The sequence below is a fragment of the Nymphalis io genome, chromosome 28, assembly GCF_905147045.1.
Source record: "Nymphalis io chromosome 28, ilAglIoxx1.1, whole genome shotgun sequence".
Taxonomy (NCBI): Eukaryota; Metazoa; Arthropoda; class Insecta; order Lepidoptera; family Nymphalidae; genus Nymphalis; species Nymphalis io.
Window position 1 is genome coordinate 1001749 of NC_065915.1, and position 13481 is coordinate 1015229.

General features: G+C 34.1%; 1 protein-coding gene across 5 annotated transcripts in view; it reads left to right on the forward strand.

Annotated features, from left to right (window-relative positions):
- Window positions 1–13481, forward strand: part of LOC126779278 (uncharacterized) — an 80936-nt gene that overhangs the window by 23141 nt on the left and 44314 nt on the right. For 4 of the 5 annotated variants that reach the window (XM_050503245.1, XM_050503248.1, XM_050503249.1 and 1 more), the window contains exon 2: window positions 8091–8239. In XM_050503245.1, the coding sequence (XP_050359202.1) occupies window positions 8149–8239 (91 nt within the window). In that variant the 5' untranslated portion in view covers window positions 8091–8148. Of the gene's footprint in view, window positions 1–5333; window positions 5613–8090; window positions 8240–13481 lie in introns of those variants that run through there. The other variant, XM_050503247.1, reaches the window with a different exon arrangement.

The following is a 13481-nucleotide window of genomic DNA, read 5'->3' on the forward strand; positions in this document are numbered from 1 at the left end:
ATATATCCTTATACATGTAACAATATTAATCGTAACACAAAAAAGTGACATACATACATACAATTTAATTCTAGATATAACAATAAAATAATCATTCCAAGCTTCCGTTTCAATAAGGCTAGGTGTACGCATTTTTTATAAAATTTCGCAGTAAATAACTGAGTTGCCACAAAGCAGGCTTCAATTAGTTTTTTTTATAGTATAAGTAGGCGGACGAGCATATGGGCCACCTGATGATAAGAGGTCACCAACGCCCTTAGACATTGGCATTGTAAGAAACGTTAAACATCGCTTACAACGCCAATGCGCTACCTTGGAAACTTAGATGTTATGTCCCATGTGCCTGTAATTACACTGGCTGACTGTCCCTTCAAACCGGAACACAACAATATCAAGTACTGCTGTTTTGAGGTAGAATATCTGATGAGTGGGTGGTACCTACCCAGACGAGCTTGTACAAAACCCTACCACCAGTAAGGTTAAAGTTATTATTAAAAATAATCTTATTAGTAAGGCCTCTACTCTATTTCTGAATATATATCTGACAAAAACGCTTGTGTTGAATGATTGCTGGATCTCGTGTAGGAACTAAGTGCAGGTAATTTATACAAATTTGTATTATTAAAAAAAAGTGCGTCTAATCATTTACATTAACCAAAAGCAGCAAGTAGACAAAAATTTCTCCATTTCTATACAGCTTATGTTATTGTAACATTTATATTAATTGTGACTTTTTTTTCGTGTTATTTTGCACGAAATTTCAATGTAAACATTTTAGTGTAAATCTTTAGTCTACCGCCATGACGGGTGGGTTAGTATCATATTCATATGATATAAGAAAATAATCAGTTGTTTTGCTCGACTGTAAATTAGACATACGACCTTTTGCCGTAACCGCAACGATTTGGTTTCTTGGAATTGTTTCTATCTGACTCATCTAGAAATATCGAAAATGACGGCGACGATATCTGAAATGATGGCGGCGAACTACACTTTGCATGATGTAGAAACTGTTAAGCAAATTAATTTAGTTTTATTTACATTAAAGTTTTTTTTTCTCGCAGTGGAAACCGACTGGATGGTATCCAGACCAGCTTTCACAAAGACATAACACCAAAATTCGACTGTAATACATTGTTAATAAAAATATAAGATAAATTGAATAAAATTGAGGCTGAGCTGGACGATTCCTTTTCCTTTTTACAATAAAAAAAAAACAAAGAAATGTCAAAAATTACATTATTGATTTTTAAGTTTGACTTGGCGTGAGTTGAAAAGGTATTATGACATATATATAATCTTTAACTAAGCCAAATCTCGACCTTCTCCGTGCGCGCGATATGCTTAAAAAGTGGTACAAAGTATTCTCTTCACGTATTAACACAAATATTTTATGAACTTATATATAAATATATAATAGTGCTAAGGGTGGCGTACTTACCGCTGGGTGGGTACGCCACATAGTGGTGACGCTGTAGAGGCTATTAGGGCCAACAGCAACTAGACAGTTCGAAAAAAAAAGGTCCAACTTATCAAAAAGAAGCCTTATCCCAGTAGAGGGTCATTTAAACAGTTAATTTATGTATTACATAGTTATTAGTGGGATATGAAACTGACCTTTGCTATAATCATACATTCTAAAACCTTACCTGTCGTTAGTGTTTTGAATATTTATTGGGATGAGCCATAATTGGTAAGTTGGTCACTTGGGGCCAATGTTGGTTCATGTATTACCGCTATTTCATAGTTGGCTAACCGCAACTATTTATTATAAAATAGATTTTAAATTTAATTAAACTGGAAGTGATATTCGTTTTGTAACGTTCATATATTCGAGTTTGTTCTTTATATAATGAGTTATTTATATATTATTAGATATTATATACAGTATGTTTAGTGCGAGATTTTTATTTTATTTGACAGCGTTGACGTTAACTGCGGTTTGTATGGAATGAAAACAGCGCCATCTGGTGACAATAATCGGAATTCCATACAAATCACCTTTAAAGCTATCGAATAAGTAAAAAAAACTCGCACTAGCCACACAGAATAAACTCTCGCTCACCGCAGAATACGAGAAACGTAAGAAGGTGATATCCGACATTGACTATTATAATTAGAACATTAAAATTATACACGTAATTAAATGGCGTATCACCTTATTTGTGATATGCGGACATTATAACGTGAGATCCGAAGTGACTTCTTACACAATACCACTTCAGTATTTTTGTAATATAAACTCCAAAAAATTAGGTCCAAGGTTCTTCCAACCGCATCAATAAAGACAAATAAACGAGCACCTTTGAATGATTGATTATAATTAAATGATTGATTAAAATTAAGCAAGTTCCGATTTTTATATTACTTCAGTTGGGTTTTTGATCTATTTTCTTTTTTTTTTACTTTTTTTAATAAGTCTACACGTATGTATGTGTACATAGTAATTTTATGAACAACGAAATCACTGTATGAGATTGCACCGACCCCCTAAGACTTCCTATTTTAGGGTTGCCAGGGTATCTTTGAATGTATGTACAAACTGTTTTAATAAATATTTTTTATTATTATTATTATAATCCGACACTTCACATTTCCTCACATACTTATAAACACATGACATCAGTAGAACTCTTCGAATAATCTTCTTATGGGGTTTATTTCAATCGTCATGATTAGGTTTCTAACTGTTGTTATATAGATAAGCCGTTACTTGTATATATTGATATATATGTATAATATTATTTTTATTCATGTCACTTCCATGCAAGTTCAACAGCAATGCCCATATGAACGTGGAATGTAAAGTTACGCGTTTGTTATTCAATGACGCGCCTGGCCCGGAATGGATGCGGTTTTTAGGTTACGTTCGCTGTCATTGACCATCTAAACATATGAATCGGTTACAGAGGAAAATTCGCAATAATTATTTATAACAGCGTTGTATATATTTATTATTCATAAATAAATATACGCAAATAAATATAGGATATTTACAAGTGTATTATTATATTAAATTTTTAAATTGTGTAAACTTTTAATATGCGTTTAAAATTAAACATTACATTCATTTAAATATTTATTAAATTATTTAAAGCACATTATATTTTTTTTAAATTTCAAAATCAACAATTAACGCAATACATTGTATTATATAATATGAAAATCATTTGTCCTGACTGCTTATCAACAGATAGACAAAACTACAGAGCGTAGAGAATTGAAATTTACGAAATAGACTTATTTTATAACGTTAGTTGCTAAGAAAGGATTTTCGAAAATTTTGATATAGAGACGTACGAATACGTAGTACGAATTTAAGGTGTGCATTCGAACACAGAGAGAGCGACAAGCTTTATAGTACTAAAGTAGATGATGCAATAATTATAGTCATTGCGTCTTTCTCGCTCCCGCGAGGACTTTAATGGTTTTATTGTCATTTTATTTCATAAAAGGCGCTGCTGTACAGCCCGGACACTAAGAGTAGACATTGAACAACCGAAGTAGAAAATGAATACAAAACCAAGGTTAGGCAACCACGAATGATTCAACATCCTCCTAATACATGAGGAACTATACTACGAAACAAAGACAAAGCGTCAAATATACGATAGCGTCTCTTAGGTTGAAATACCGCGACACACGAAGAACTTCGTATTCTGGAATATGAACTGGAGAATGGCGATATTAGAGATAACTACTTTCAGACTAGTCTAGAAATCCAGAATTCTACTAAGATAAAAATTACAGTTCAAAAATGTTGGGTGTGATGTTAAAAATATAGTTCCTTTATGCTAAGAAGACCTACCTTTTCTGACGCACGCTAAATCAACAAAGTTTCATCACAATCGGATCAATGGCTTAGGAACGCATAGAGTACAAACATACGAACAGAATTTTATTTATATATAAGAAGGATTACAAGTGACAGCGGCAATTTTGGTTATATACATGATTTTCATACAGGATACATAAATTTAATTGTATATGAAAACATAGTAAGAGAAACAGTGCGCATTTCTGGCAACCATCGATAGCACTACAATAGCTGTATTTCATTTAAATACCTCATTAGTTTATACTTTAGCTCCCGAGGTCCTGGGTTCAATCTCTGGCTCGGCTCATTATTTTATATAAGGAGACAGACTGGTAGAAGACTGCACTTTACTGGTGGTAGGGCTTTGTGCAAGCTCGTCTGGGTAGGTACCACCCACTCATCAGATATTCTACCGCAAAACAGCAGTACTTGATATTGTTGTGTTCCGGTTTGAAGGGTGAGTGAGCCAGTGTAATTACAGGCACAAGGGACATAAAGTCTTAGTTCCCAAGGTTGGTGGCGCATTGGATATGTAAGGGATGGTTGACATTTCTTACAATGCCAATGTCTAAGAGCGTTGGTGACCACTTACCATCAGGTGGCCCATATGCTCGTCCGCCTTCCTATTCTATAAAAAAAAAAAAAAAAAAACCTGATGAACCTGGGGAACAAACACAAAGAACACACACCCTTTCACACACTCATACATTCGATTCTCATCTCTTAAAAGTTTTACCTTACTTACCATCTTCTAGTAAGTAATTCAATATATTTTTAAGCGAATTATGTAATCCTATTGTGGTTTTAGTTACATGTCATATAGTCTATATATATAAGCGAAATACCACTCATCACGAGATCTCCTAAAACTATATATATAAAATATCCGCCCGATTGGCTTGAAATTCGTCACAGTTACTCCTTCCCCGACGTAGACGCTCACTAAGAACGGATTTTACGTAAATCCTGTCCAAAATACATTTTTCTTATCTACCCGTGCGAATCTAAAACGTTTAGTTAGTACATAATATAATAAGGTATGTATGTTAATTGATTACCAATTAAATAAATAAATAAGATGTAATGTCGCTTGTACCTGTTATACTCGCCCTTTAAACCGGCACAGCACGATACCTAATATAAGTTTTGCTGTTCGCCGGTAAAATATACTTCGAGTGGGTTTTACCATGATGAGCTTGCACAAAGCCATACCACTGAGTTAAGTTGTTGGGTTTTTAAGTCATAAAATTCTCAGTAGCAGCTTTAAATGTTTACACTCCCACGGAAAACACGTAATGCTATCGCTCCTGCGCCGCTCTTTCCGGCCGTGATAATGGATCATGACAGTGAGATCATAGTGTTCAAGGGTTTGCGCAAACCCTTGAACACTATAATGTCCTGCGCAGTTGGCTAGTCCCTCTTGAAGGCATCGTCATCATTTATTCTGAGAGCTTTTTGTATAATTTCGCTTTATGTTACTACCTTATTCAGTCCGCGACTTAGTAGAAACGGGGGAGGTCGCTAGGTAATTAATTTCCATTTCTGTGCAATTAAATTATATCAAGATTTCGATTCTTGATGCGTGTGACAGTTACATAATCCATGATAATATAATACATGCGAAAGTAACACTGTCCAACTGTACGCTTTCGTTAAACGACTGACCCGAAATTTGATTAAGTTTAGTGTGAACTATGAAGCAAGCTTGAACTCCAAGGACATACCTACCACCTGCCCCTTTCCACTTAATACGCAGACGAAGCCGCGGGAGAAAACTAGTGTAATATAATATAAGGTATATCTAAAATCAAATTCAACTCTATTTCGATTTTTTTTTTTTTTATTAATATTTTGATATATTTTTTTTTTTTATTTTAAAATAGTCCCTCCCGATTCCCACCCGACGCAAAGCTGCCCATAATGCAGGCCGCATTTCCGCGTTGTATGGCAATGGACAACCTTTGTGCCAAGTGGGATACGGAGCGAAATTTTTAGTCTTAATGAGCAAACTAAGAATAAATGTTATTGTTCTACTTATAAAAATATATTTATTATTTAGGTCGGTTAATAATATTGATACCTATAATATGTAACAATCAATTACCTTTGTTTAAGGCTACATTCCCAGAGCGTTTTACAGGTCCCGTCAATCATGTTTAAAAACGGTTCCGTAAATACGGTGTTAACAAAACCTCCATTAGCGATGGGTCCGTTAAAAACGATTCTTTAAATACGGATCTTCTGTGAGAATGTGCACTTGCATGAACTTGAAATAGTTTGCAGGCAAAATGTGCACAACTAGAAGCAGTTACTGAATGGAAATGTATATGGCGATTAGATTGTTTGTTTAGTTACAGAAATAGCGGAAATTTTCAGTGCTCGGTATTCCCGATAGCATATCCATAATAAAACCCAGTTTCATGATACAAATTGATATTATTGGTAATGTATTATTTATTTTCACTATTTGTTTTGAGATGACCAATGGATACGTGTTTTTTAAACGCGGGTTAGTAGTTTCAAATCCTTGCAAGCATCGAGTTGTTATATTTTAATTTGTATTTATACTTCGCCCTGGAGAAATATTGCACGAGTCAGACGTAATTCTGCTTCATGTTTATCCATAAATTCTCAACAAAGGATCGATGTGAATAGCTTGAAACGCAATCGGTGTAAATGTTTGGGTTAAACAGTTCGAGATAAAATTGAAATGAATTTCATCGGAATGATTGTCAAATTAGCTTCCCAGTTGGAAGCAGCTTTCCACGAGGAGTATGTCCCAGAATAAAGCCTTCGACGATAATATACAAAAAATAATAAAACCATATTAACTTAAAAAGATGCAGTTATTTGAAATCAAAGAAAATTTGATTTATTTGTATGTATGTATGGTGTTTAAAACTAATTACTGCGTGTATGATGTGGCAGTTCCCTTAACGCTAAAATAAACTTATTGCCGCTAAACACTGTAAACTTAGCGGTAAAAGCAAAGAATTTGGCAATTTAATTGAAATAATAAATAGTTGAGGTTTTAACTTATACAACGAAAGATGCTCGATTTCCGTCAAATCGTGAAACCCCACGAATTTCTCAGTACTTATTTTTAACATCCTATGACGTAGCTTGGAACCCCATCAGGTATGATTCTTACGGCGATTTCTTAATGGTATATAAATGATCACTTTCCAAATAAACTTTTTTTTATTTGTATGAATCCATAACGTAACTATACAGGGCTTTGGGTAACTAGCACGCTTGTTAAATTATTTTTCTTGGCGCAGTGACAAAATAAACGTCTTCACACCCACCCACGACTTGAATAATCTGTGTACAATAAAAATGAAGACAATTTGAAAACAATAATAACTGAATAATAAAAAAAAAGAAATAAATCGTCTCATGTAGCTACAGCAAGTGCACTGAAAAACAAAAAATAACCCATTTTTTTATATATTGTACATTTGTACTAAAAACAGTCTAAAGTTGTTTTTTTTAACAGTATTTTCGCTAATTCTATCTGATCTCATCGTAAGGTATTTCTTAACAAAACTGTATTCTGTAAGAACTCACTTCATTATCCTAGGAATGTTGATAACCGATTTATGATGATATATTATTTCTTTGCGTGTATTCTTACGTAACAGCCTGTGAATATCCCACTGCTGGGCTAAGACCTCCTCTCCTTTTTAAGGAGAAGGTTTGGAGCTTATTCCACCACGCTGTTCCAATGCGGATTGATGGAATACACATGTGGCAGAATTTCAGTGAAATTAGACACATGCAGGTTTCCTCGCGATGTTTTCCTTCACCGTAAAGCACGAGATGAAATATAATTACAAATTAAGAACATGAAATTTCAGTGGTGCTTGCCGGGCTTGAACCCACGATCATCGGTTAAGATTCACGCATTCTTACCACTGGGCCATCTCGGCTAATGTATTCTTGAAATGTAATAATAATTATTCTCAAAATCCCATATCACTTTCTGACATTAGATATTAGATTGTTAATAAGTGTAATATCTCGATATGAAATAAATATTTTGAATTTTACTTTAGGGAACTTATCAAGGTGGCCTTATAAGCGGAGAAGACCGTCAGCTTTAGCGACAATAAACACGGCCTTATAAAAGTAAATCAGCGACTGTTTAGTTAAACTGATTTCTCTCTTTCTGTCATCATTGATTTGACATTCGAAAGAAGAAGACAGCTTAACTAATCACTCGATAAACGTAGTCATTATTTAGATACTAATATAAAATATTCTGTTACAGATACCAAATGTCAAGAAAATCCCGGTTACAAAGTAATGTGATGTGAGTGATGTGACTCATGGCCTGTGACGGGAAAAACAAGATGGCGGGGGGAAGATGGCGTACCTGTTTTGGCGCGCTTTTCGTTATATGTGTACAAGTTGTTAATTGTAAGTATTTTATCTATTGATTTGAGATATACGCTTCATATAAATATACGGCTTAAATTATAAATATTGTTTACGGGTGCGATTCGTAAAATAATGCTGTCTTTTTCTTTCGAATGTCAAATAAATAATGACAAAAAGAGATAAGTCAGTGTTTATCTTTACATCAGCTTAATAACATTTATAAGGATGATAGTTAAATATAAATTTCTATAGTTTGTTCTAGTCAAATAAGATATTACAATCGATTTGCTAATAGCTCTGCCTTATTAATATACTGTAATAATGAAGACTTGCTTGCAGAGAGCATAACGTCATATTCTTATTTATAAAACAACATTATTTTTAATTACTTATATTTACTTCAGTTTTACTTCAAAAGTCCCGATAACCACTTCACCTACATTCGAAACGCGATTGTTTTTTTGAATCCATAATGAATATCACAGACTACTTACTCCTCTTGTAGTTCGAAATAGGATATAAATTGTTCATGCGATGTGTTTATTATGTTTAACAAGACCGATTGAGCTGGAATTTTGAAAGTATAAGCTTTGGTTAGTGTGTGTATCACTATATATTATAAAACAAAGTTTATGATTTTGCTTACATTCAAAATCTCGGGTATGTTGAATAATCTTCAATAGTAAATTTCACCTTGTGTATAAATAATTATATATTTATATCTATGTATATCATTTTTATAATATATATAATATTATATTATAAAATGTTGAACAAACACAACCTTCTTATTACGATAAATTGATAATTGAAGATTAGCTTTCGAAGTCTAGTTGACAATTAAATCACAATATAACTTACCGCTCTGAATTATGCTTCATAGTCAATCTGAATAATTACTACATAATATATACGTTAGTAAAATAGCGCCCATTAAAACAAAAACTTCGCAACAAAATGTACACAGAAGCATTTAAATGACTCGAAGTGTAACATACATTATTTGTTTAACGTAGAGATAGAAAAAATTCGTTTTGGCACGCATGCGCAGTTCGGATTATATATGTCCGTTTCGTACGCATGCCGAGTATATAATCTATTACATACGTTTATGGTCACTGCTTATGGATAAACAATTGGCAAGAAATTCAACAGCTATTATCACCAATTTATGAAATATAATTGGTGAAAAATATGATCTAGGTATATATCCTATGTTATATATATATATATCGACGTGTTTTGCAAGGGTTCTAAGATATTCACTTTCCAAATTATTTTACCTTTATTCACGCGGTCGGCGATTCGAACCCGGTATCGTGATCTGCAGCTGTGTAACCATTATACAAGAGTCAATTCTTTTACCAAGTGCAAAATACAGCATAAGAAAGTCGCATTGTCTCGCTTAACAAACATCTAGGTCAATGGATCGGATGCTTCCTAGGTATCGATCTGTTTGTATTATTATATATTTACATACTATATAATGTCGTCACATTAATTTGTCTGTCTGTATAATACATTGTATATGTATTATACATATATTTAACAATCTTATGTTGTAAATGATAGCGATATCAACCGATTTCGATCTTGGTGGGTCTATCTTCATTGAGATTAGACAAATGCACAGGACATATTATAGTGTAGAACTGGGTGCACAAATAAGGAGAGTTCAGGCACAGGATCAGCTTCACTCTCTGTTCAAGGCACGAAATTATTCTCGCTTCCATTTTATGGGATTTTCTATAGGTAGATAGACTTTGAGTAGCGTAAGAAATGCGCAGTATCGGGTTGCTGTTCCATTTAATTATGAAAGTGAGTTTTTACATGGTGGCCAAACAGGAACTCGGCATTGTTGTGTTCAGGTTTCAAGTTCGAGTTAGCCAGTGTAACTACACGGGAAATAACGCCTTGTTAGTAACATATTGGCGATGTAAGGAATTGTTAATATCGTACAATGCAAATATCGATGCCGTGGTGACAATTTAGTGTCAAGTAGCCCAATTGTCAGTCTGCCTACCTATGTGTCTCTTCATGTGCGCTCTGCTACCTCCGGTGCTATTCATCTTTGAACGACTAGATGCTCAATGAAAATTTCAGGATCCCGTCCAGATACTTGACCAAAGAAAGTAAGAATATGAATGTGCTAATAAATGAATCTAAAATTGGCGCTTGTTAAAAACGAAGCAGTTTTCAATGTTTTATAACAAAACATTGACCTATATACAAACTACTCGGACAAAAAACTCGGCGTGTTAATGACCGCGATTTAAATATACGGATGATATAATATAACGCCTCGGTATGTTGTGAACTTTTGCATTTTTCGCATTTTTCGCTTAATTAAATCTTCATATTATCTATATTTTTACTATAATATTATAAGGAGATAAAGTTTGTGAGGTTGTAGGGGGTAATCTCTGGTTCTACTAAACCGATTTTGAAAATTCTTTTACCAATAGAAAGCCTCATCATTTGTGAGTGTTAGGCTATATATTAACCCGAAAAATGAAAAGACTTTTTCTTGGTAGTCGGATTTGCAAAGTAAGTCGGACTAAAAACGGTCGAACGAAAACGTTTCCTACGAACGCCTTAACGATGAGAGATATATGATTGAGGTCCAGAGAAAAGTTGTAGAACTTGATAATGCCTATAAAATAGTCAACGATAAATTTGTCTAACTTTTATATTTAAGTCACAAAAAGTAGTTTTTTATATTTATGAAAAAAATAATTTAAATTGATAGGTCATGTTTATTGGTTATATTATCAACAATTATAAATTCTTATCAAAATAAGTAAACTTATTGTCTCAAGTGTTTAAAATAAATAACTTTTCCCTTTTATTGAATTTAATTTGGACCAATGGTTAAAGAGATATTACGACACAGGAATGGAAACGCGACCGTGTCGTAATCTGTTGAGTGATTTTTCTATTAGACGGTTTTTTTTTATGTACAACACGGCAATCTATTTTAAAATAAATTGCTCTTACCATAGAAATTTTATTTAGATAAAATTAATTTTTTACTGTTTGTTTTTTGGTCGCATAGTTTAAAGAGATAATTTAATATATCAAATACGCGAGACAATTTTATTAATGTTCGGCCAATCGATCACTAGTAAAAATGTTTATCGCTCAACGAAGTGGGTACGGGACAGTTATTTTTTTCTATATAGATAAAACAACAAAATATATTATACAAATAGAGGTTGATACGATTAAGCTTGGTGTGTCCCACTGATATGCAAAGGTCCCTCTACTAACTATTTACTAGGTGTTAGGTATTTGTGCAAGCGCGTCTTTTTTTTTTTTTTTTATAGAATAGGAAGGCGGACGAGCATATGGGCCACCTGATGGTAAGTGGTCACCAACGCTCTTAGACATTGGCATTGTAAGAAATGTCAACCATCGCTTACATATCCAATGCGCCACCAACCTTGGGAACTAAGATTTTATGTCCCTTGTGCCTGTAATTACACTGGCTCACTCACCCTTCAAACCGGAACACAACAATATCAAGTATTGCTGTTTTGCGGTAGAATATCTGATGAGTGGGTGGTACCTACCCAGACGAGCTTGCACAAAGCCCTACCACCAGTAAAAGTCTGGGTAGGTACCTACCCACACATCAGATATTCTACCGCAAAACAGTTATACTTATTATTGTTGCGTTCCGGTTTGAAGTATGAGTAATCCAGTGTAACTACAGGCACAAGGAACGTAACATCATCGTTCCCAAGGTGGCGCATTGGCGATGTGTGGAGTGGTTAATATTTCTTACATCGCCAATGTCCATGGGCGAGTGACCACTTAACATCAGGTGCCCGTGTCCGAATAACATAAAAAAAAATCTTTCCAAAATCCTATTCTTTGCAATACAAGACACAGTTCTTCTAAAATGACCATTTCGTTGGCCTTAAAACTTAAATTGTAATATAGTCAGATAAAATCGCGATTCATTCTGTTTTAATATATAACAATTGTATATAGCACCGACATTACATTTAAATAACTTTATTGAATCTTTCAAATAAATTTTGATTGAGTTTAGTTCGATGTTTCCAAGCGGCGGCGTCACTCACAATCGGAATTTCGAAAATACGCTTGTCATTGCCTTCTGGATTTATTATATTTATGACTAGCGCTTGACCCGCGACTTTGCCCAAGATCATCATAATAAAAGGCACAAAATATGCTATTTATATTTTAGCTGTGATAAAGCGTGAAGGAACAACTAATATTTAAAACACTCATAAATATAAAGATGATAGCCCCCCTAGCGTTCTTTAATATGTTTAAAATTGTAACAGTTTCGTCTTATTTTCTTTTCCTAAACGTTGTTTTTAATTCATCTCGTGCTTGACGGTGAAGGAAAACATCGCGAGGAAACCTGCACGTGTCTCATTTAATTGAAATTCTGCCACACGTGTATTCCGCCAATCCGCACTGGAGCAGCGTGGTTGAATAACCGCTAAACCTTCTCCTTAAAAAGGGAGAGGCCTTAGCCTAGCAGTGGGACAATAACAGGCTGCTACTTTCGTACGTTGTTCGTTTTGACTTAAATTTAAACAACTAAATGAAATGACTATATTTCTTTGATTCTTCATTTAATGCAATAGCTTTTATATAGATTATTACATTAAATATTATTTAACTCGCAAATAAACCCAAAGTTATAATATCAATAGCTTATATTGTTATTGTATAAACTTTAGCGGGTGATTAGTTAAATAATGCTGTCTCCTTCTTTCGAATGTTAAATCAATAATGACAAATAGTGATAAATCAGTGTTTAAATAAATAACGTTTATAAGTAAGACCGTTAATAATCAAATCGTTTTAAATAAAGTTATTTGAATTTGAAATTTTGTAACCGGTGTTTCGATACTCACGTTCAGAAACGGTAAATTTAAATATACAGTAACAGCCTGTGAATGTCTCGCTGCTGGGCTAAGGCCTCCTCTCCTTTTTTGCGGAGAAGGTTTGGAGCTTATTCGACCACGCTGTTCTAAAGCCGGGTTGGTGGAATACACATGTGGCAGAATTTCAGTGAAATCTGACACATGAAGGTTTCCTCACGATGATTCACCGTCAAGCACGAGATGAATTATAAACACAAATTAAGCACATGAAAATTCAGTGGTGCTTGCCCGGGTTTGAACCCACGATCATCGGTTAAGATTCACGCGTTCTTACCACTGGGCCATCTCGGCTTGGGGGCGGGTAAGTTATCATTACTGAGTGGTCCCCAATATTACACATACATCTGTACATA